The 26,186-nt window shown below is 39.4% G+C and overlaps 1 protein-coding gene across 2 annotated transcripts in view; it reads left to right on the top strand.

Moving 5' to 3' along the window:
- Positions 1,757 to 26,186, top strand: part of AK5 (adenylate kinase 5) — a 266,202-nt gene continuing 241,772 nt past the window's right edge. The window contains exons 1-5 of one of the 2 annotated variants that reach the window (XM_005678230.3): positions 1,757 to 2,264; positions 7,340 to 7,526; positions 13,383 to 13,550; positions 17,464 to 17,633; positions 17,732 to 17,845. In XM_005678230.3, coding sequence (XP_005678287.1) covers positions 2,205 to 2,264; positions 7,340 to 7,526; positions 13,383 to 13,550; positions 17,464 to 17,633; positions 17,732 to 17,845 — 699 coding nt within the window. In that variant the 5' untranslated portion in view covers positions 1,757 to 2,204. The remainder of the gene's footprint in view (positions 2,265 to 7,339; positions 7,527 to 13,382; positions 13,551 to 17,463; positions 17,634 to 17,731; positions 17,846 to 26,186) is intronic. The other variant, XM_013962714.2, reaches the window with a different exon arrangement.

The raw sequence follows: 26,186 nt of genomic DNA on the forward strand, positions 1-26,186 counted from the left end.
TGGTTTTTAAGCATTATAGTTCCCCCATACAGCCCTTCCCTAACAGACTACAACTCCCTTTGCAAAAGAAATTGTGACTATCTTGCTTTTATCATACATTTGGAACATACTAAAAAGCCCTGATTGTCAGTGCATAAGGCTACCTGGAAATTCCTTATATTTCTCTCCAGTTACTATGTTTTTCAGGCTAATATTCAGTACAATGCAGTCTTTCTTATTCACTCTTTTTATACCAGCAAGTGGTCATCCTTGCCTGACTACACTAAAGTGCATTTAGAATCACATATCCATTCAGGATCCATTCCTTCCTAGGAGAGTAGATGTAAGCTGTGTTCTGCCAGATTCTTGCCCATAAAGCGTGACTTGAAAGGTCCTGCAGAAAGTGGCCTCTTCAGTCTTAGGTGCTTCGTCTCAGCTGTACCTGCTCATAATGTAAGCTAAGCTTTCGTGCTGTGGACTCTGGTACTTATCAAGCACTGTTGCGCAGAGAACAGACAATGCTCCCTCTCTCTTAAACAAGGTAGAGAGCGTCAGTAGCTGGACTACAAATGATATGGCATATTCTGAGGGCAGAAACCAATTTCCATGGAACACCTGCCTCATTTAAGGCTACCATAAGACACATGGTTTCACAAGTCCTCAGAAAACTTCGTTTACTTTATAAAACTCAATTAATTCTTGAGCTCCCTCCATGGGATAAAACGAAACTGCCACTATAGTGAAGGCATGAGAAGCAGTTTTTACTGTAACCAGAAATAGAACCAAGAAAAGATCTGCAGAGATGAACTTGAAATGGACATCCAGACAACATTTCTGGAAGCAGTTGCGGTGTCCTCTCTCTCCCTGGCCCAACCCCAGATAGCAATTCCTATCAGAGCCTTCTTTCCTCTGACAAGCCCTCCCATGTGTCAGGCCTTGCACAGAGCTAGATGTCATGTTCCCAGGGTGACAGGGACCATCTTCCAAGCAGGCAATGAATTGACCTCGTAATGGGGGGAATGAGTCCTCATGGGAGATGGGAGGAGGATGGTGCACCTTGACAATGGTTTGTAACAGAAGATACTTGACCAGTAAACGCTGTTTCATCATATCCACCCATACCCACCCCAGGGTGCTCCAGTGGCCCATGGTTCACCAACCAGCACATTCCTCCCATCAGATTAATGGTGGCGCCCATCCACCTACTAAGCACGTTTCCAATTGAAGTAATCTCCGACTCTCCACCACCACCCACCTCTCCACCTTCTCATTCCTCTCTACAGACGTAATTACTAGTTGATTACTTACTAATCCTTCTGTTAAGGAGAATTTCGGCTTCACTGTAAGGATTCGTAACACTAACAGGGAAAAACTGGAGGCTAGCTGGTGAAACTTTCCTGAAGGGTAGGAATATCGTAAGGAGGATGGCGTCCACACCATCAGTTCCCTTGAACTCCTCACTCCCAGCTCCCTATGAAGGATCGGTAACTTTAGAAATAAAGCATAAATGCTGTGGCAATTAGGTTTCTTCCTGGGAGTTTCTTGGGCATTCAGGAGTAACTCGTGTGTGTGTGTGTGTGTGTGTGTGTGTGTGTGTGTGTGTGTGTGTGTGTGTAGAAGGGAAAGGGTCGCAGGTTCCTACAGACCCGGACTCTGCTCCTTTGGCCACCTGATCCCAGGTGGCCGCGTCCCGGGGGCGGCACGCAGGGAAGCACGGTGCCGGGGTGGCAGTGTGATACGGAGGGGTGTGACTGCGAGCCCCCCGCGCGCACCCGTACCCACCCTCGCACCCCGCACCGCCCGCGCAGCGTAACTGGCCGCTGCCGCCGCCGCAGACCGGGCTCGGGAGGTGCAAAGCACCGCGTGTGGAGCCGGAGAGGCGGGCGGGCTGCTGCCTGGCGTCCGCCGCGCGGTCCTCCCTCCTCCGCTCTCTCCGCCTCTCTCCTGGCGGCCGCGCAGCCTGGAACCTGGGAAGCCGCGGCGCCGAGCCCGCAGCTCAGGCGCGGGGACCAGCACAGAGGCGCGGGCGGCGGGAGCGCTGAGACCACAGTCCCCGTGGAGAGGCGGAGGGGAGCCCGGCCTGAGCTGGCAGAGCCGAGCGTGTGAGTGTTTGCGCGTGAAAGCGAGGGCTGCACGGTGCTCGGCACTGACACCGCCGGCCCCGGCCCAGGTCGCCGCAGCCCCGGAGCCTCCCGTCTGCGCCCCAAGGCACGCGCGAAGCAGCCATGAACACCAACGAAGCCAAGGAGTATCTGGCCCGGAGAGAAATCCCTCAGCTTTTCGAGGTAGGGGGCTAGGTCTGGCAGAGACGGGCGGGGAGATCGGGGCAGGGCATCCCCGAGGTTCTGGGTGAGGAAGCCGCGCCCCGTCCCACCTTGAAGAAGAGGGGCACGCAAGTGAGGGCGCTTGCAGAAGCTTGCTCGCCCGCTTGCCCTGGGGTAGCTGCCTTTCTGGCGGATTGCTGGGTCCTTGGATGGCTCGGCTCTTGTCGGGTGGCTGGGCTCAGAAGCCCCCATCTCGAAAATCAAGTTTCAGTCTTCAAACTGGTTCTGAAAGCAGGCTGCCCCCCGCGCATCCCTCCGATGTGGACTCCCAGGGTGGGCTGCTGGCAGCGGCCGGCCGCGCACTCCGGGGGCGAGGATCAGGCCAGGTGGGTACCCTGGCGCCTAGCAGCGAGCAAGGACTCTGAACCGAGGGTTCCAGAGTCCCAGTCCCTCCGCGCGCCGAGGGTCGGGACCCCAGCGTTGACTCGGAAGTGAGGATGAAAGGGGCCCGGACAAGGGATAGCTTGGAGGAGAGGGATGAAGATGCAAAAAAAACAAATCCAAACCCATCAAAGGCAGCGCTACCTCCCGGGTGGCAGTCACCCAGCGCTGCTCTGCGCTTTCGGTGAATGAACTGCAGAGCACGTTTTCCCGTCGTCTTGGAAGAGATAGATGGTTCTCCTTCCTCACCTCCCCAGCCCATAGCTTTCGCCCGCCTTAACCAACCCACCTAGAGAAAGCCAGTCCTAGAGGGAGTGGCGAGGCGGGCGTGACTCCTGTTGCTCTGTCTTCTTCCCACCGCATCACAGCAGCATCTGCACCAGGGCCCCCGGGGGATGGGGGACACTTTGAGAATGCGGGAGAGGAAGCTGGAGGATGAACTAGAACCTTGGTTAGTTCTAAATGACAGCCAACCTCCCGAGTTGTTTTGCTTCCTTTCCTTCTCTCTGTATTTGAATTTTAAAACATTCCTTAATCCTGTGTTTTTACTTAGGTTAAGGGAAAAAAATGGAAGCAAGCCAGGCTTCACAGAGCAAGTCCTGAAACCAGGTTCCCCATTTCTGAAAGATGATAGACTATAGACTAATTAGTAAACTAGAAGGCGTGCATTGCTCTTTCTCCTATTTGAGGGGGGTTGTTCTGCTAAAAGGAATTTTATAACACCACTTGGAAAAATAATTTTGCCTCTGTTTTCCCAAATTGTCTTTAAATGGACCTCCATAATTACAGATCTTCCTTTTTAACTCACCTCTTAAGCCACCGATTTCAGGTCTATCTGAAAACAAGATATCCAGGTAAATCACCCACTAAGCGCAAGCCTGGTGCGTGAAACTCAAGTCTAGCAAATGTGTCACTAATATTTGAAAATAATCAGGAGATGTTGCATAAGGACAGGTCTTGAGGGTTTGTAGGATTCTTAAGAATTTTCTTTGTTTCTATCTTCAAAAAGTAAACATGGGGATGAAGAGCTGAAGGGTTTTGTCCATAAATACTACTACTGACATCAGTGTCATTCCTAAAAGAGTAATTAGAAGCATCTGCAGGAGGGTCACCTGATTGCAAAGTGCCACTTAAATAGTGCTCCTATTTTCTTTATAAATGTGGGTACTGTTTTTCTCCTTGGTAACTGCAGAGAATTTTGATCGTTTGTACATGAAAATCTACACTGTTTATGCGAACAAGCAATGGCAGGTGCTTTTGTTCAGGTGTTATGCTTTTCCTTGGCTTTTCTGCATATGAATGGGAGGTTACAAAATAGTACACACCCAGAAAAGGAAGTCAACTTGCTTAGGTGAAATACAGAATTATAGAGTGCTTAAATGCAATCCCAGGCAACACGAAGATGGAAGGAGACTGCTGGTGACCTCCAAAGGCTCCTTCCTGTAAGAAGAATCTGTGCTGCTCGTAGGGCAAGAGAAAAGTAAAACTTGGCAGTTCTCCATGTGATGAATGTAGATAGCAAAACCAAATGCTTTGAGTTTCCAAACTGGATTTTATCCCTCAAAAATGCAATATGGGTACCTATATAAAGTTTCTAGGTATATAAAGTTTCAATTACATATCTATCAAACCCAAAACATTGGACACAGTTGCAGATACTAGACACCATTGTAGACCAAGAGAATGATTATTGAATCTAAATATTGTCAAGGAACAATCTGTATCTTACTGACATTTCAGATTTCTTTTTGACATGAGACGTCACATGAACTAAAAGGATAGGTTCAAGTTTGGGATGTGTTTCCATTTCTAGATTAAATGTTTACGGCAAAAATCACTTTTCCCTAATTCTGTCATGAAATCTTAACTCTAGTTAACTTTATGGTATGTATATTGATCTTGTGTCATTGTGCCTTAGAGCAGAGATTTGGCAATCCATTTGAATACTGGGGAAAGTCAAAATAGATTACTCAAGTTCTCAGAGGGTTAGCTCAAATAGACTGAGTAAAATAATATCTGCTCGTTGTTTTGGATCCCTGATGGTGACTATTAGAAGAAAAGATTTAAATTATCTATGAAGGAGTGGACCTCATTCCCGCTTCTGATATCTGTACCCCTTTTGGAGTCAGATTCGGTTAGAAAGGGTGGAGACATATATTTTCCAGCAAAAAATTCTTCATTGAGTATGTTCACTCATTTTAGGGCAATAAAAGGGATAAAAACTCAATGTTGGCTTAAAACTCAACATTCAAAAAACTAGGATCATGGCATCCAGTCCCATCACTTTGTGGCTGATAGATGAGGAAACAATGGGAACAGTGACAGATTATATCTTTTTGGGCTCCAGAATCACTGCAGATAGTGACTGCAGCCATGAAATTAAAAGACGCTTGCTCCTTGGAAGAAAAGCTATGACCAACCTAGACAGCATATTAAAAAGCAGAGACATTACTTTGCTGATAAAGTTCCATCTAGTCAAAGCTATGGTTTTTCCAGTAGTCATGTATGGATGTTAGAGTTAGACTATAAAGAGAGCTGAGTGCCAAAGGATTGATGCTTTTGAACTGTGGTATTGAAGGAGACTCTTGAGAATCCCTTGGACTACAAGGAGATCAAACCAGTCAATCCTAAAGGAAATCAGTCCTGAATATTCATTGGAAGGACTGATGCTGAAGCTGAAACTCCAACTTGGCCACCTGATGCAAAGAACTGACTCATTGGAAAAGATCCTGATGCTGGGAAATATTGAGGGCAGGAGCAGAAGGGGATGACAGAGGATAAGACGGTTGGATGGCATCACTGACTCAATGGCCAAGAGTTGGTGATGGACAGTGGGGCCTGGCATGTTGCAGTCCATGGGGTTGCAAAGACCTGGACATGACTGAGCGACTGAACTGAGGGGTAAAAAATTTAAAGGTCTAATCTCAGTTGGTAAAGAATCCGCCGGCAATGCAGGAGACCTGGGTTTGATCCCTGGGTTGTGAAGATCCGCTGGAGAAGGGATAGGCTACCCACTCCAATATTCTGGCCTGGAGAATTCTATGGACTGTATAGTCAATGGGGTCGCAAAGAGTCAGACATGACTGAGTGACTTTCACTTTCACTTTCAATCTTGAATGACTCAAATTGCAGTTGGATTACCTATGGGGCACAGATTTTCTGGCACTTTCTTTTTATCCCATATATGTTTTTACAAGATGTAGGGAGAGGAATATAGGAAATCAAAACCACTGAGTTGGAATCCTAGGCCTACGAGTTTCTAGCTGAGTAACCTAGGTCAATTCACTAACATCTCTGAACCCTGAGTTCCTAGTCTATGAATGAGGATAACAATGCCACATAGGACTAAAAGTGCATTAAGTAAGCTAAAGCACACAGATATACAGTAAGATGTAGAGTAAGCCCTGTCACGGAGTTAGCTATGTTAATGTAGGAGGAATGTGAGGAGTTAAACGCAATGTGTGTGTGTGTGTGTGTGTGTGTGTGTGTGTGTATGTATGCCCAAATTCATTTTTTCCACTCCCTCTGCAGTTGAACTCCTCAGATTGAACATTCTAACCCATATTACTTAGGGTTTCAGAGGATTAATGTACCTGGTAGAGACTGCCTACCATTTTGAGCAACTCGCACAAGAATAATTTGAAAATAAAGTGCTGTATTTAGAAAAGCTGTTAGCCTTTCAAAGAGTGTATGTTTTGTTTATTAATAACAGTGATAATAATCCTCAATGCTTTCCATAAGATACTCCAAAAGAAAACTTTCACATCAGTTCAGTTCCCAGGAATGAACATTTCCAAATCTGTAGCATTTATAGAAATTAATACTTGTGACATATCAGACACCAGGCTTTCTTCTATAATTTCAATTACATATTGAAATATACACATTGTAGTGACTTATTATATATCAAATAGATTTTTTGGAGTCAGCCTTTATATTTTGAGTGTATTTTTTTTTCTGATTAGAGAACAGTCCAGGATGTACCTCCCATGTGCAAGGAAAAGTGTCAGAGGCTGGCTAGTGAGAAATAAATAAGACCCACACTGTATTGTTGAAGATTTTATAGGTTAGAAGAGAAGACCAAAACATAAGCTGATGGTTTTAGTATGAATGACAGGTAAGAGTTTTTTCTGGGTACAATGAACACCAAAGAAGGGGTCTGCAAGCCAACCCAAGGGCTCAGTGGGGACTTTCTGATGATGATTATGATGGTGATTAAAACCATCAATGTTTATTATTTACTATGTTCCAGGTGTTTCATTCCATAAATCACCCTCTGCAACTGAGGCTTGGAGACTTTAAGGATGGGTAGGAATGGAATCAATCATGACTGGGGCATTTTTACACACTGTACTTAATCTCATATTGATAGAGTTCATCCATTTTAAACATTGCAGTTGCCCTCATTGTTTTTGTTTTGTTTTTTTGCCTTAATTGTTTAAAGGACAGAGAATGCTGAGCTGAAAACTAACTGGTCAAGAATTTAAGGGGCTGTTTTAATTACTCAGTAAGAGAATAATTTCAACTCAAATTGTTTATTTAAAAAATGCAAAGAATCCTAACAACCCAGAATTTAAAGATGGGATATACACTATTTTGACAAAGGTGGTTTAAAAACATATTTTATGTGGACGTATTTTGTTGTTATATTTCAGAGCCTTTTGAATGGACTGATGTGTTCGAAGCCTGAAGACCCAGTAGAATACTTGGAAAGTTGTTTACAGAAAGTAAAGGAATTAGGGGGATGTGACAAGGTGAAATGGGATACATTTGTAAGCCAGGAGAAGAAGACTTTACCTCCACTCAATGGAGGACAGTCACGGAGATCCTTCCTAAGAAATGGTAATGTATATGTAGAATAATAGTTTATATTTATAGCAATATTCTTTAAAACATAACATATAAACTGTAGGCAGTGATTTAATTTAATAGATTTTCAAATGCTTGAAAGGATATTTGGTCCTGAAACAGGACTAATTTCTCTCTGTTACTAATTCTAATCTCCTCTATGATAAGACAAACACAATTATATACCATTGTCCAGTACTTCACTAAAAGCTTAATGAAATTTTTTACTGACTTCATTATTTTGTAAAATGAATTACATTAACAAACTGAATTTTTCTTAAAATTGCAATAAGACTTTTCCAAATAAATGAGTAGATGACAGACAAAATTGATAGTTATTAATAACTATAACATTTTTATTAACTAAGAAGAGATTTAACTGGTTGCTGTGTTTCCAAATTCATGTTAATGTATCTGCATAAATGTATGTAAAGTTTATACTAGTTAACTCAAGAAGGATTTATTTAGCAGGTACTGAATGCAAAGCATGAGATTAGGCATTTGGGTGCTATGAAAGAAATGGGATGCATAAACTTGTTTAACAATTTTAGGAATAATTTGGAACTAAGAACTGGAGTTCACTAGAGGAGATTCATGGTATTCTAGCTTTCCAAAATTTGTGTTTATCAAAATTAATTCAACATCAGCCAAGCAGCCTTTTAGGCTCCAGATAAAATTGAGAAATACAATAGTATTTGCAAAGTGGAATCAGTTCCAATCAGAAGAAGCCAATTAATTCTTTCCCAGTGGCCCAAATCATTCTATTTTCAAAATTTAAACCATTCTTAAAAATTGTACCTAGAAAAGTTTTAATTATGCAGACAGAATTTGAAACAGAGACAATTCTATTTGCAATAAATACAAGGGGAAATACATTTTAGTTTGTTTTATCTTACCATTGGGGCTTCCCTGGTGGCTTAGTGGTAAAGAACCCACCTGCCAATGCAGGAGACACTGGGTTCAATCCCTGAGTTGAAAAGATCCCCTGGAGAAGAAAATGGCAACCCACTCCAGCATTCTTGCCATGGAAAATTCCATGGACAGGAGAGCCATAGTCCATAGGGTTGCAAAGAGTCAGACACAATGACTAAACAACAACAACATCTTCCCTTGACAACCTTAAATTTTATTTGAACACGGGGAGGAGTCATAGTGTATTAATTTTTAAGAAACACAAGCAAGAAGAAAAAGCAGAAATGCTATTGTCTCAGAAATATCTCCAGAGAGGAGAAGACTTCTCGGTCCATGCAGGAGCTCCTCTAGGTCATTTAGGTTTCAATGTTCAAAAGAGCACCTGTAGGCAGTTATCACGGTGGCAGACCACTTAGGAAATTACTGCTTAAGGGAACACAATGATATTTCTGTGAGCTTGAAGGGTTCATACACCTTCCCCAAAGGGCTAATTTCCTTCCCAGAATGTCATAATATATTTGTATCTAGCTCAATGTTAAATACATGCCCTCTGCCCTTGTTAAATCAAGTGACAAATATGGGGAATTTCTTTTTAAACCTTTAAGCACTACAAACCTTAAATATTACTGGACTTAGTCTAAGATATGTTTATGCTTTCAAATGTAGCTCTAAGAGGATGTGACATTCACCTGATCGAAAAGCTGCTCTCAGACTGGTTGTATAAACTAGCACTTTGTAGCAAAATGAAATTTGAATGCTTCTATTTTATACTATCACTTGTCTTCATTATATATAGAAGCCATGCAGGCCAAGTATGTAGTAGACAATGGTGGGGATATGGTGAAACTGGAGAACAAGACTAGAGGGAACAGTCATTGTCTAAAGGCAGTCAAGCACAAATTTGGGGAAAACATCAAGATGAACAAAGCACATCTATGGGGCTGCGTTGGACCCACTGATGACCATTTTGGAACCCTCAATTAGCAGAATGAGCTACAATAGGAATGGAAAATGTAGGTGTAACTTTCATTAAAATTGAAATTGCTTGTTAATTTTAGACTCTCCATACCTATTGACACTTTACCAGAATTCCCACTTAGAAATCTTTTACTTAATCATCAAATAAAAGCTTTCACATACTATGGAAACCGGAATGTTATATCACACTGTCTGATATCTGGAACATAGCCTAAAAGGCAGAAAATAGTTTCTAAACTGATGAATCCTGAAATAATAAAATTTTATTTTATGAAATGCTATACAAGTTTGTGCTCTATAGGTTTTTAACTGTCATTTATAGAATACATTGTTAAAAAATAAACAGTATTGCTAACTTCCCTGTAACTTAAAGTGTTGTCATTATTTCTAGAAATAAAAAGTGATTTGTGCATTTTTGCTGAAATATTGACAGAGCTATGCTAATATATAATTATCATGAAAAATTATTCTGTGAAATAAATCATTTTAATAATTTTTAAGCAATTTACTTTTCTAAGTAAAAATATAAAACAAGGATAAATTATTAGCTGACAGTTCTTTAAACTGTTATACTATAAATGTGAGATGAGCATCCATTTTTTTGCAGTGTATGTACAACTGAACAAACGATCACTCATAAATTAAGAGTTTTGGTCCCATAGCTCCAAATGTCCATAGAACTTTTCTTTTGGAATATCTCATTGTCATCTTTACTGAACATGTCAAAAACTAAACATATCATATTTGCTTCAAAACGACCCTCCTTTTCTTATTTCCATGGAGTCAGTCAATAAGTCAGTTGAGCTATAAAATAACCCTGTATTGAGTACTGCTATGTGTCAGACACGCTTTTAAGACTGAGGTTGTGTAGCCTCCAAGAAAGAACAAACATGGCACATGCCCTCACGGAGCTTACAGTGTAGGATGAAGCCAAGCATTAACTATGTAATTAGAAGCGCAGTGACTGCTCTAGGAAATACCATATGCTGATATTAACAAGGCAGGTGGATCCATCCTTGGCTAGATTCAAGGTAGTCTTCCTAGAAGACCTGATATGCTAATATAAGAGACAGAAAGCTGAGTAGGTGTCAGATAGAAAAGGATGGAGGAGATTGAGAGTGTACTAGGGAACAGAGAATAGAAATACTTGACATAGGAGAGGCCTGGATAAAGACAGGAAGGAGAGAAGCCCAGTATTTCTGGAACATTAAAGAGAGGGCAGGAAGATACAGTATGAAATGCGGTGTGTTCCTATCTCCTAGGCTTTTCACCTGACAGTTGTTTTTGAACAGGCACCTTCACTGATCTCTCATGTTTGCATGTGCGCTAAGTCGCTTCAGTCATGTCCAACCTATGCTACCCTTTGGACTGTAGCCCACCAGCTCCTCTGTCCATGGGATTCTCCAGGCAAGAATATTAGAGTGAATTGCCATACCCTCCTCCAGAAGAGTATGGCAGAAGATCTCCTCTAGGAGGTCTTCCCGATCCAGGGACTGAACTCATGTCTCCTGCATTGACAGGCAGGTTCTTTACCACTAGCGCCAACTGGGAAGCCCATATCCTAATCCAAATCATGTCCTTATGCAAATCATGTCCTTCATATCCAGCACTCATTTCCATATCCCCTAGTTCCCCTCTTACCTAAGCCCTCACTTCTCTTGTGTGAATCACTTTAACAGCCTTCTAGCTATACTCTTTCTGCTCCTGGTTTTTCCCTACTCAGATCCATTCTAACCACCACCAGATTTATTTTCCTGGAAAACATATTTCATTATGTCATTCCTCTACCCCCAAAAAAGCCTCCACTGGGTTTCTACCAGATTGAAGCTGAAACCCTTACCCTGGTGATTAAAGTCCTCCACATTGTGACCACACACTACCTACCCATCTTCTGGCTTTTCTCCATGTGTGTGCTAAGTTGCTGCTATCATGGAACTTTTTCTAACGGGAGAGGACAAACAACAAATGAATTAGAGGCCTCTCAGATGGTGAAGAGGTATGTGCTGTGCAGACCATTATTATAAGGGGCGATGTCCTTGAAACTAACTGAGCGGCTGCCCCAGATTAAAATGTCAGTAAAGTCCTCTTATAGGAGGTGACATTTAAACTGAAATGTGAGTGACAAGAAGCAGTTAGCCATGGGCTCAGTAAGGAAAGAGTATTTCAAGCAATGGACTTTTTGCCAAGTGTGAAAGCAAGCAACCAGTAGGGGTCTATTGCAGTAGTCTGGGTAGATGATGGTAGTTTGGGGAATAGTTGTATTAGTGGAGACACAGAAAAAAAAAAAAAAAACTGTGTTACAGATATGTTTTAGAGGTAAGTCTATGGGGACACATGTGAAGAGTGAGGGAAGAAAATAGTCAAGGATAAAAAGTGGTGCCCTGTGTTGGATGAAGCAATTCAATTTCAAGGCAGAACAGGATAATATTGTTAGTGCCTTTACTGACATAGCCCTTCCCAGAATTTTCTAAAGAATACCCACTGTCATCTGTAGACAACCTCACTCTTTTCTTGTAAATAAAGTGAGTCCCATGAGTCAGTAGTCAATGACCTCATTTATTGTATGAACAGAAAATGAAAAGTTCTGCCTGATCAGCATCCCCTGGAGAGATGTGAGCATTATGCCATGCTAAAGTCCAGTGATGCCCTTAACCAGATTTCTCATGGAAGGGGAGGTGACTTTCTGTCTCCTTTGTGCTGTTGCCTTTGGGGTAGTTACAGCTTCTCTTTGCCTCCTTGAATACCAGACCATGATGAAGAAGGAAGGATCTATGAATCAAATATCAATAGCTGGTTGAGGCCATGTGCCTGACTTGGGCTTGCCAGCTCTGTCCTCTGGTCTATTTGAATATGTCATTTGTATTTCCAACTCGAGTCTTGTATTTTATTTCTCCCAACTGAGAAATCCTTTCTACATTTCATCACCTGTTTCAGTCTTTCGAGGTTCAAGTCCTGTCTCCTTTGAAAGTTCTTTTATACCACTCCAGCCCAGATGGATCTACTCATTCATTGAACTCCTATGGTGTTTCCCATAGAGATATTCATTTTAGCACTTAACAAACGTGGTATACATACTGCTACCAAAAATAAGCATGTAAGCTCTGTATTGTAAGCTCTGTGAGGATAGGATTACATCTTATTTTATTTTTCTACTGAGCCATCCTCAACATACTAACATGTCTAACAATAAATAGCAAATATTTGTCACTATTGTAGATGTAAATTTAAATCTTCATAGTCACATTTTTTAATCAAGGAGATTAAAGATAATAAATATTGGGAAAGTAAAGTTAAATGACAATGAAAGATGTTCCAAGTGTAGAAAACGTTTGCTACTCTCTGCCTTGTAACAACACCTTAAGGTTTTGTGCATTATACCACCAAGCTGTTCCACGGAATGACATCATAGTACCTGAATCATAGTGACTGCATATCTATATTTATGGATAAATGAAACATTGTATGTTAGCATTATCTCCATGGGCAGCTGCATATGGTTGTGAAAGTTGTGAAGGTGTGCAGTACACTACTCTAGCGAGCACCGTTTTCGGAGAACAAGATATACGTGAACTACCAAGCAAGACTAGGCGAACTTAATGTTCCACTAGGGCCGAGGTTGGCAGCCTACGAACCGAGGGCCAAGTCTGGCTTCCTGCTTGTTTTTTATAAACAAAGTTTAATTGGAACACAAGTACATCCACTTGTTTACTTATTATCTAAGACTGTTTTCCTAACTATTAATAATTGTAGTATGAGACTCTATGACCCTCAAAGCCCCAGGTGGAGACTATCTGACCCTTTAAGAGTTTGCTGACCGCTTAAGGGGACAGGAATCTACTCTCAGTTGAAAACAATCAGAATCATTTAATTTTAAAATTTCTTCAACTAATTGGTTAAGTGCATAAAATGTTTTATTGTGCTTTTTTTTTTCCGTTTCAAAGTTATCTTACTCTTTTGCAGTAATGCCTGAAAATTCAAACTTTCCTTATCGTCGGTATGATCGGCTTCCTCCAATTCATCAATTCTCCATAGAAAGTGACACGGACCTTTCTGAGACTGCAGAGCTAATTGAGGAGTATGAGGTCTTTGATCCTACTAGACCTCGACCAAAAATCATTCTTGTCATAGGTATGAGGCAGAAAGCAAAATTCTCATGCTATTGCTCTCTTTGTTCGTATGTTTATGTTCCAAAAATTATGTCAACTATGCACCATATTTGCAAATACTTAGCTGGATAATAAGTAGAATAGAAACAAAAGCTCGAGAGACAGTAGATGGACATATTTTTAGTATCATTTTCAGTAAAATATATTGTTATATTTAATGCCTATTGCACTTTTATAGAATCTCATTACAATGTCATAGAAATTCCTGGTCACTGAAAACAAGTGACCTCTTCAAGATTTATTGTCTTGTGGTTTTTATCTGCTTAATTTTTAACGTAGGTAACTGCATCCATTAGAAGTGTTCTGAACATTGATGTGGTTTTTTTTCCCTTTAACTCAACAAACTGAATTTTTACTATTAACTTTTGAGAAAAAAATAAATAATAATAATATGTTGGTAAAGATTCACATAAATGAATCTTCCTTATGACATACTGGCACCTACAATGAAATCTAAGTTTGATATTATTAGACAAGCAAATCTAATAGAACAATGTTTTACATAGCAAGTAACATCTGAGTTTTAATGAATATAACAAGGATAATAGTTAATTTTTTTAATTGCCATGGTGAATCTTATGTTGAATATGAAAGTATCAGTCTGATGCCATTTCACAAGGAATAGATATTGAAACTGTCTTAAGTAATTTTACAACATGCATTTTTGACCACCCTTGCAATTCTAGCTTCCTCAAAAGCTGTAGAATTATGAGAGACCTGTGAATATGAAACATTTGTAATCATTGTCTCACTTCCAATTTGACTTATCTTTTGCAAAGATGACCAAAAGCAAAAATCTAGTGTGAGATATTCAAAGCTATATTCTAGCCAGCAATTGTTAGCCAAAGGCCACATGTATACAGCCCCCAAGCAAAGAAATACTGTTCCCAAAAGATCTAACGATGATGGCAACTGGGAAAAAAACATGCCAGTAAACATAAGAAAAAGAGTTCAAGTTGACCAGACTAGCAGGAGGGACATTTGTACGTCTATAAGTCTAATGAAAATAAAGTTGCAAATATATTTAGCCCTGGATTGTTATAATAATTGTAGTGTGAGAGTACAGAAATCAATTTTCTAAAATGTCAAAATATTCTCATGGTTTATGGCAGCCACTAACTATTATGCCATAAATCTCTATCTATTCTTGAAACTGGAATTTTTGTGTATGTGCTTAAAATTTTGGAGTTCTTACCGAGAAGACAAGGAAATGCCTTATTAAAAGATAAAGCCAGAGGTAAAGAATTGTTGGAAATTGTTTCACCATCTTATAATGAGATATTCTCTGTTTTGTTTTTCTTGTTGTTGTTAGTACAGTATTGGTGATTATTATCAAGATAAACAAATGAAAGCTTGATTGTTCATGAAAAGGGTGTAATACAAGTTGCTGTTGTAAAAATGGCGCGTGTAAATGAATTTTTTGTACACTGTGAATTTTATATGAAAATTATTTTAAAATTTCCGTAAACTAAGATCTGTGGAGAAGATACAAATGCTCAAATCCCATCCACTTCACAGTTCTTTTTTACTGAATAAAATCAACTAGTTTCCCAAGGGTGTGATTTTGGTTTTAGACTTACACAATGTGTTATAACATTTTATGTGTTATAAGAATGAAATAGAACCAGTGGGCAAAAATAACTTTTAGAGGACTGAGATAAGAGAAGAAAAGAATTGAACCTTAGGTTGTTTGAGAAAATTGGGACGATTTTATGACTTTTGAGGAATTATAAAATAATTGTACCTGAACCTTACAAATTTTTATTAGTTCCATCCTGACAAAGAGTGGGGGAGAACAGATACCCACATCTAGATAAGCAAAATTTCCCTTCTGGCAATACAAAAAAAAATTTTTTTAAGCTAGCCTTCTTGGCACAGATGTTAATGAATTTCTCTTATGTTAGCATAATTATAAAATCTAAGAATAAGAGGGATCCTAATATTTAAAGTAGTGGAATTAAATAAATATAGCAAATTAAACTTACTCTGGTTTCAGGGAGAAGAAAATAAGATTAATTTGTTAGGATGCTTCAGTAGTCAAATTCATCCAATATATTAATGCTATTCTCTGTCATTTATGCTAATCATATTTTTTGTTGTCTACTGTTGCCTCCATTAGTTGACAAAAAGCTATTTTTTCTTGAAGGTGCCATAACTTTCTTAGCGTGTTTGAATTTTTTTTAATTCAGTGAAATTTGTGGTGTCTTAATTTGATGACTTATGAGATCATAAGATTAAGAAAGGTGTGAAAGTGTAGTTTATGAAAGATAACTTTCATTCTTCAGGGATCAAATTAGTTTGACTTTGTTGACAGCGTTGGTCATGTATTTATTTTTCTTCAAGCTATGATTTAATAGGCCAAAAGCAGCTATGAATATTTGAGACCAAAGCTTGCTTTTCATTTGGCAGTAATGAATTTAGTATAGTATTAACAGTAGTTTAATGATAAGTCTAGTAGGACTGTATTTAGAGCTTCTTAGCAAGAGAATGTCAAAAATGTCAATAAATTTCTAAGTTTAATGAGGCAATGAAGAGACAAAAGCCAGTTTTACGAGGATCTCAATCCCAAAATGGATCTCAGTATACTAGATGATCTTAGACTTCTGGATATTAAACATTTTTTAAAGAAAATAAGCCCTGGCCAACCAAGTTGACTCACTCAGAATTCTCCTACAAAATCCAAAACAAAGTGAAACAAATACCTGTTTTTTTTTTAACTTATTAGTTGCAACAATAATTTTTTTTAATGTACTAAATAATGACATGTAGAATGATTTCTACCCCCAAAAAAATTGGTAAATGGAATTAGTAAAGAGACCATCAACTCACTTTTCTGTTGACTTTTTATTTTCAATATGGTTTAACAAATTGTAATTATATTTCAGTGAATATTACCAAAAATAGTTCATTGCATATTTTAAAAATATTCTATCTACACTCAATAATTTATGATTATTTGAAAATATTTTATTTGTATAATTGCCAACAAATAACAAATCAGAGTGGGATGATTGTTATGTGCATTATTTCAAAATTTACCCAGACTTTAGATTCCAATTAATCTAGGTTGTCTAAAAATATAAATCAACCAAGATAATATAATATTTGGAAATAAAATTTGAGGTATATATTTTATAATTATTTAGGTGCTTATGTTTAAAAAAAAATAAATGACAGTTCCCAATTATTGGTATTGATCTGTGTTGCAAAATATTATTTCATGCTAATGTGTCACAAAATCAAAATTATCATGAGTTCTATGAAGTTGTTCTACCTTAAAGATCTCTTCCATTCACTCTTCATATTTTTTTTTCACTCTTCATATTTATTGCATCAAACTTCTTTTGAATTTAAAGGCGACAAGGCAAAGAGATGCTTGGACAGTTCAAAGAAAAATTTAAGGAAGCCATGTCAATATTGCTGTGCTTTTGGTTAAAACTAATTTGTACATTTCACTGCACTTGAATTCTATTGTTGTGTAATACATTTCTGTCATTTTGATCACTGTCTTTTGTATCTCACAGAATTTTTTTTTTATTACAGAGAATAAAAGTATTAGAGCTTACACAGAAAAAAATGGAAGCAGTTTCAGGTGTATTATTCAACTTTTAAAATTAGTTGTTTACTAAAATTGTTGAAGGAAGAAAGGTCTCTTTCATTGAATAAGTTGATCATGACAGTTCTACCCTTTCCTTAGCAAAATCCACACGTTCTCTGCATTCAGAGGTAGCTCTGAGAATGTCACAAACAAGTAGAATAGTTTCCACACTGGTTGCTGGTCTAGACTCTTCATCTCAAGATAAAGACAATAGCTGTATAAAAGGGGATTTCTTATTGTATCGGAAGGTCACAGTTTTGCTTGTTTTAAATGACAGGTGGTCCAGGAAGTGGAAAGGGTACTCAGAGTTTGAAAATCGCAGAACGTTATGGATTTCAGTATATTTCAGTAGGAGAACTATTAAGGAAGAAGATCCATAGTACCAGCAGCAATAGGAAATGGAGTCTTATTGCCAAAATAATTACAACTGGAGAACTGGCCCCACAGGTACTGTTATAATTTGCTTCTGTCCTGCAAAGATTCTTCTACGAGTTGTCAGTGTAAGTTTAACTGTGGTTTTTCATCTTTTTTCTTAAAAAAAAAAGGAAACAACAATTACAGAGATAAAACAAAAATTGATGCAAATGCCTGATGAAGTGGGCATTGTTATCGATGGATTTCCAAGAGACGTCGCTCAGGCTCTATCTTTTGAGGACCAAGTAAGACTGTCTCCTTATATTTTAAATAACTGTTTTTTGTGTGTGTGCTTAAATCTTTGATATTAAAAATATATACATTTCTTGAAAGACTTGCTGTTATTTGGAATGAATTTGGCCTGAAAATGAACAAGTACATAAATTTGGGTTAGCAGAGGTCATTTCTTTGGCACAAGTGCTTAAAAATTGAAGACAGGCTCTGCCAAAAAGAAAAGATAACTAATAATAGACTCCACATTCTCGATGCAGGCAGACTGGTTTCGATCTCTGGTCAGGGAACTGGATCCCACATGCTGTAACTAAATAGATCCTGCATGTGGCAACCAAGATCAAGGATCCCATGTGCTGCAACTAAGACCTGGTGCAGCCAAATAAGTTAATTAATTTATTTTTTAAAAAAGCAAATCATGATCAGTACTGCCCAGGGATATAAAATATCACCCTACCTACCTATAACAAGGTATGGTTTATGGTTCAGTTTTCCAAAACTTACTTAAATTTGAGCAGACTATGCCTGCTCAGTACTCAACAACCTATTTAAAAGGGAAATAAATCAATTAAAATATTTTGTTTCCTTATATATTTAACTATTTAATTTTGAAAAGCTAGTGTGACTAATTTTTCATTCAAAAATTTTAACTACAAAAATAACAAATATTAGGGCTTCCCTGGTGGCTTAGATGGTAAAGAATGCAATGCAGGAGACCTGGGTTTGATCCCTGGGTCAAGAAGATCCCCCTGGGGAAAGGAATGACTACCCAGTCCAGTATTTTTGCCTGCAGAATTCCATGGACAGTAGTTCCTTGTGGGCTACAATCCATGGGGGTCTCAAAGAGTCAGACATGACTGACTAACACTCACACACAGCAAATTTTACGTCTTGGTGTAAAAAGCGAATTTCCATTAATACTCTTCTTCCATTCCACTGTCTGTCCTCTCCTGAGAAACAGAAATAGCATTAAGCTTATTATGTATCCTTCCAAGCCATTTTCTATACATTGCACTTTTACACACCCAAGCATTGATATGTGTCCGTGCTCATATAAAAATGCAGTTTTAATTTTCATAGCTGTTTCCCAACTGTCCTCCAAAAAGACTTTTCCAAGTTATAGTCCCATTGATGTTGAATAACAGTATATTTCCCAAGACCCTTTCCAACCAGATATAATTTATATTTAAAAATTTTGCCACCCTGATAAGTAAAAACAGTATTTTATTTTTATTTTTATATTTCTTTAGTTATTACTGAGGTTAAGTATATTTTCAGATTCTTATTGACCATTTATATTTCTTCCTTGTGTGAATACCTGCTTTCCTTTGCCTATTTTTCTACAAAGTTGTTTATCTTTTGCTTATTTAGAGAAGCTTTTAATATATGACAGATATTATATCAAAGAGGACTGAGTGAAATAAGTTGTCAATTTATGTCTCATATAAAAGATGTCTGGAGTTAGACAGTTTCAAGGCCAGAAGATAGCTTTGTGAAACCTGCCTTTGAGAGTGTGTGTGTGTGTGTGTGTGTGTGTGTGTGTGTGTGTGCGCTCAGTTACTCAGCCTGACTCTTTGTGACTCCATGGGCTGTAGCCCACCGTGCCCCTCTGTCCGTGGGATTTCTCAGGCAAGAATATTGGAGAGGGTTGCCATTCCTTTCTCCAGGGCATCTTCCCAACCTGTGTCTCCTGCGTCTCCTGCATTGGCAGGTGGAATCTTTACCACTGAGCTCCCTGGGAAGCCTACCTTTGAATACTCACATTAACTGTTTTGGGGATGTGTATTGTGCTGGAATATTTTTCTCTCCTGATCATATTTCTCCCTCCAGAATCTCTGATGCTTAGTGAGCACAAGGGTTTAGTTCTAATTGCTCTGGCCTTGAAGAGAGAAAAATTTTAATAAAAAATCAAGTTTTTGCTGTTGCTATTGCTATTAAATGATATTGCTGTTGAAAACAGGGACCTCATCAGCCATTCCATTGATTTATGGTTATGGTGGAAGCATGGTAGCCAAGTAGGCAGGAGTTCACACCCAAACCTGGTCTACATTACTCGTCGAATAAAATGCACTTGGCAAGTGCAAGCAGAAAACTACATGATTTGCTTTGTCTATTGCCTTTCAAATATGCTATGTGTCTCTCGCTTCTTCCTTGGATCCTCTACAGGATCCTAAACAGGCAGATCCTATAGTTTTCCTGCTCACTTCAAAATAATAACAGATAGTTTCATTTTCAGATATTAAAAAACGCTATCCACAATTATATCCCAATAAAGCCAGAAAAAAATTTTAATTAAAAAAAAAAGCTCAGTCCAATGTAAATCAAAACTTCAGCTTCTCATTCAGTTTAACATATGTCTGCTATCCCCAGCTTGCGCCTAGCTCAGGCACAGAAACCTAAAGTGATGTGGCAGAATCCTGAAATTCTTCCTAGTATTGCTTGCAGCAGGGCAGGTGCTGGGGAAGGGGCAGAAATACATGACTCTCCAGCAGCTATGTCCTCTATAGACATATAGACACTCCTCCTCTGGACATGAGTGGTGACCATTCATAACAGCGGGTGAAAGGTCACAGTATCAGTTTGGGGACACGTGTTGCCAAGTTCCATAATATGGTCTGGTATCTGTAGAATAAGCAGTGCATTACTCAACCACACTTCTGAGGCCAGAAAAGTCCAATGTAACACTTTCTTAGGTTGGCACTGTACCAGGTTCTTACCCCTTGCTGGCAGTCCAGTGGTGCCTGAGGTTGGTGCTGCTATTGCTGACCTGCAGGAGTTCAGAGAGACAGAGGCAAAACTGCAGTGTTTAGGTAGAGCGAAATGTTAGAGGCAGCCCTTATCACTCCACACTCTATGTAGGCTTAATCTCCTGGGGTGTTTTTCTCCTGGTACCACTTCTGACACCAAATGTGTGGCGAGTTTCTACACCAATTCTCCAATCCTCTGACACCAACTAGATGTCCAAGAATTGAATTCAACTCTGACACTAAATACCCAGAGTCAATGCAGGCCCTACAGGTTAAGGCTCAGTCCCACGTGACTTCCTGCCACTTCAGACATCGTTCAAAAATCTTAAATTTTGTCCACCCAAGTGTAAATTTGGAGATTTCTACAACATCCTCTTCAAGTTTGGTAATTCACTAGACTGACTCACAGAAATAAGGAGAACGCTTTACTTACATTGACCAGTTTATTACAAAGAATACAACTCAGGAAGAGCCAAACAGAAGAGATGTGTAAGGCGATGCATGGGGCTGGCGGTGGAGGCCTTGCTGTGGGACTCTTCCGGCACATGCGTGTGTTCACAAAGACAAGAGCTCTCCAAACGTCATTGCTGGAGAGTTTTTATAAGCCGGTCTCAAATCCCTTCCTGTTCCTAGAGACTGGGGAGTGGGGCTGAAAGTTCCACCTTCTCGTCTCATGTTAGGTCTTTCTGCCAACCAGCCACCATCCTAATGCTATCTAGGGCCGCGCCCTGAGTCAACTCATTAGCCTAGTCTCAAGTGTAATCAGAAGGTGAGAATTATGAACAACAAAAGACGCTGCTGTTACTCAGGAAATTCCAAGTGTTTTAGAAACTCTGGGCTGGGAGTCAGGGACAAACACGAAATATATATTTTTATTTTATCATACTCCTCAAAGTTTATTTTTAACTTTTTTTTTTTTTTACTGCACATGTGAGCATGAATAAACACACATGCAAGTAGTTTCCCCTGAGACTTCCTTACAAGTCCAGAGCATAAGAAGAGATGGATTTCTGACATCAACTATATATTCTAGTGATGGTAAGACCATTGTAACAAAAAGACCTAACACTTAAGTGATCAAAGAAGTGTATTTTGGTTTTTTTCTTATAGAGAATAATGTCAATGAAAACAGTCCAGATTGGCTGAACAGCTTTTCTCCTTGGGATCATTTAGGTTTGCTCCAAGTTGTTGTTCTGCCACCTCCTAGGACATGTCATCATCTGTATGGTCGAAGCAGGGTTGCCATCACATATGGGTTCCAGCTGGCATGTAAGGAGAAGGGAACGTGAAGGTCTGAAGAGCCAGATTTGGGAAGTGGTATCCATCACTTCTGTTCACATGATGTTGCTGAGAATTTAGGTGTGTTGTAATTGCAAGGCAGGCCAGGAAATGTAGTCCAGTTCTATGACTGTGGAAGGGTTTAAGAACTGATTATCAGCTTCTTTTCAAGTTTGCCCTTCCAACCATCCAAATGTCTGCATGCTCCCTTCTTCCCACACAAAATGTACTCACTCACTCCCCAAAGAAAATAGCCCAGATCCCCATCATCTAGTCCAAAAGTCAAGAATCTACTTGATATTAAGTTCTCTCCATTCCATCCAGATTGGACTCGTCATCATGGTCACCTGTAAACATCAAATTATCTAACCTCCCTGCCAGCAATAAACAGTGGGAGAGCAAGACCAGAAGAAGTGAAATAAAGGCTCCTAGTCAGGAAAGGGGGTTTGGACAATGTAAACGGTAGTCCCTGAACCACAGCAAATAAATCCTTTGAGGCAGGGATTGCTAAGGGTCCTTGCCTTGAGGGTGGAGTTATTTCTTGGGCTGTCCCATCAGTAAGTCTGTGTTCTCTCTCAGGGAGTAACTCTTTGCCTGTTCTCTTCTGAGGCCCCTGGCCCTCTGAGAAACTGTCTATTTTCTGCCTGGTCACATCAAAATAATTTATTGGAGACTATGCCCTCTTTAGGAGCTATTTTAAGTGTGAAAAATACACAACTTCTTTTGACTAGGCTGATAGTTGCTTTGGTAAAAACCATTTTCTCCAAAATTTGATAGGTTTCTGCCCTTTTTGCTTGTAGGTAGTTCCATGTACCTGTAACTACATTCAAAGTTTTATTCTGGATGTAGATATTAAGTTGCTTTGTTTGTTTTCTCATTTTGATGGCAGTTACTTGAGGCCATATACAGCAACAGGCTTGGGAAGGAAGGTAACATCCTCAATCTCTGTTTTGCCTCAGGGATGGGTCCCTATTTTTGGAAGGAGGTCGTTGTTATTGGGAGTCCTTTAGCAACAATAACCATGTCTCCTGTTGTCTAGTGGTATAGAAGCAGTTGCCTTTTTCAATCTTGTGAGGTCTTAAATTACTGGATGCCTTCTTTTCTCTTTTTCTGCTTGCAAATTGGTCAGTACTTTCTTCAGTAAGTTCAGTCACTCAGTCATGTCCAGCTCTTTGTGACCTCATGGACTGCAACACACCAGGCTTCCCTGTCCATCACCAACTCCTGGAGCTTGCTCAACCTCATGTCCATCGAGTCGGTGAGGCCATCCAACCATCTCATCCTCTGTCATCCCCTTCTCCTACTGCCTACAATAATTCCCAGCATCAGACTCTTTTCCAATCAGTCAATTCTTTACATTAGGTGGTCAAAGTATTGGAGCTTCAGCATCAGTCCTTCCAATAAATATTCAGGTTGATTTCCTTTAGGATTGACTGGTTTGATCTCCTTATTGTCCAAGGGAATCTCAGACAACTCTCTGTTGCCGTCTCTAATACCACGATTCGAAAGCATCAATTCTTTGGCCCTCAGTTTTTTTTATGGTCCAACTCTCACATCCATACATGACTACTGGAAAAACCATAGCTTTGACTAGACAGACCTTTGTTGGCAAAGTATTGTCTCTGTTTTTTAATATGCTTTTAATATGCTTTCTCATAGCTTTTCTTCCAAGGAGCAAGTGTCTTTTAATTTCATGGCTGCAGTCACCATCTGCACTGATTCTGGAACCCAAGAAAATAAAGTCTCTCACTGTTTCCATTGTTTCCCCATCTATTTGCCATGAAAAGATGGGACCAGATGCCATGATCTTCATTTTTTGAATGGCAAGTTTTAAACCAGCTTTTTTTTTTTTTTACTTTATTTTACTTTACAATACTGTATTGGTTTTGCCATACATCAACATGAATCTGCCACGGGTGTACACGTGTTCCCCATCCTGAACCCCCCTCCCACCTCCCTCCCCATACCGTCTCTCTGGGTCATCCCAGTGCACCAGCCCCAAGCATCCTGTATCCTGCATCGAACCTAAACTGGTGATTCGTTTCTTATGTGATATTATACATGTTTCAATGCCATTCTCCCAAATCATCCCACCCTCTCCTTCTCCCTCAGAATCCAAAAGACTGTTCTATGCATCTGTGTCTCTTTTGCTGTCTCACATACAGGGTTATCATTACCATCTTTCTAAATTCCATATATATGTGTTAGTATACTGTATTGGTGTTTTTCTTTCTGGCTTACTTCTCTCTTCAGAATCGGCTCCAGTTTCATCCACCTCATTAGAACTGATTCAAATGTATTCTTTTTAACGGCCGAGTAATACTCCATTGTGTATATGTACCACAGCTTTCTTATCCATTCATCTGCTGATGGACATCTAGGTTGTTTCCATGTCCTGGCTATTATAAACAGTGCTGCGATGAACATTGGGGTACATGTGTCTCTTTCAATTCTGGTTTCCTCAGTGTGTATGCCCAGCAGTGGGATTGCTTAGTCATAAGGCAGTTCTATTTCCAGTTTTTTAAGGAATCTCCACACTGTTCTCCATAGTGGTTGTACTAGTTTGCATTCCCACCAACAGTGTAAGAGGGTCCCCTTTTCTCCACACCCTTTCCAGCATTTATTGTTTGTAGACTTTTGGATTGCAGCCATTCTGACTGGTGTGAAATGGTACTTCATTGTGGTTTTGATTTGCATTTCTCTGATAATGAGTGATGTTGAACATCTTTTCATGTGTTTGTTAGCCATCTCTATGTCTTCTTTGGAGAAATGTCTAGTTCTTTGGCCCATTTTTTCATTGGGTCGTTTATTTTTCTGGAATTGGGAAACAATTCCATTCACCATTGCAACGAAAAGAATAAAATATTTAGGAATATATCTACCTAAAGAAACTAAAGACCCATATATAGAAAACTATAAAACACTGATGAAAGAAATCAAAGAGGACACTAATAGATGCAGAAATATACCATGTTCATGGATCAGAAGAATCAATATGAAAATGAGTATACTACCCAGAGCTAGAACAAATAATTTCACAATTTGTATGGAAATACAAAAAACCTTGAATAGCCAAAGCAATCTTGAGAAAGAAGAATGGAACTGGAAGAACCAACCTGCCTGACTTCAGGCTCTACTACAAAGCCACGGTCATCAAGACAGTATGGTACTGGCACAAGACAGAAATATAGATTAATGGAACAAAGTGGAAAGCCCAGAGATAAATCCACACACGTCTGGACACCTTATCTTTGACAAAGGATGCAAGAATATACAATGGATTAAAGACAATCTCTTTAACAAGTGGTGGTGGGAAAACTGGTCAACCACTTGTAAAAGAATGAAACTAGAACACTTTCTAACACCATACACAAAAATAAACTCAAAATGGATTAAAGATCTAAACGTAAGACCAGAAACTATAAAACTCCTAGAGGAGAACATAGGCAAAACACTCTCCGACATAAATCACAGCAGGATCCTCTATGACCCACCTCCCAGAATTCTGGAAATAAAAGCAAAAAGAAACAAATGGGATCTAATTAAAATTAAAAGCTTCTGCACAACAAAGGAAACTATAAGCGAGGTGAAAAGACAGCTTTTGGAATGGGAGAAAATAATAGCAAATGAAGCAACTGACAAACAACTAATCTTAAACCAGCTTCTAAACTCTCCTCTTTCACTTTCATCAAGAGGCTCTTTAGTTCTTCTTCACTTTCTGCCATAGGGTGGTGTCATCTGCATGTCTGAGGTTATTGATATTTCTCCCTGCATTCTTGATTCCAGCTTGTGCTTCATCCAGCCCAGCATTTCATATGATGTATTCTGCATATAAGTTAAATAAGCCAGGTGACAGTATACAGCCAAATATACTCCTTTCCCAATTTGGAACCAGTCTGGTGTTCCATGTCCTGTTCTAAATGTTCTTCTTGACCTGCATATAGATTTCTCAGGAGGCAGATAAGGTGGTCTGATATTTCAGTCTCTTGAAGAATTTTCCACAGTTTGTTGTGACCCACATAGTCAAAGGCTTTAATATAGTCAACGAAGCAGAAGTTGATGTTTTTCTCTTGTTTTTTTCTCTGATACAACAGATGTTGTCAATTTCATCTCTGGTTCCTCTGCCTTTTTTAAACCCAGCTTGAACTTCTTGAAGTTCTGAATTTAAGTACTGTTGAAGCCTAACTTGAAGAATTTTCAGCATTATTTATCTAGCATGTGAAATGAGTTCTATGGTGCAATAGTGTGAACATTCTTCAGCATTGCCTTTCTTTGGGATTGGAATTAAAACTGACCTTTTCTAGTCCTGTGGCCACTGCTGAGTTTTCCA

Source organism: Capra hircus, chromosome 3 (assembly GCF_001704415.2).
Source record: "Capra hircus breed San Clemente chromosome 3, ASM170441v1, whole genome shotgun sequence".
Taxonomy (NCBI): domain Eukaryota; kingdom Metazoa; phylum Chordata; class Mammalia; order Artiodactyla; family Bovidae; genus Capra; species Capra hircus.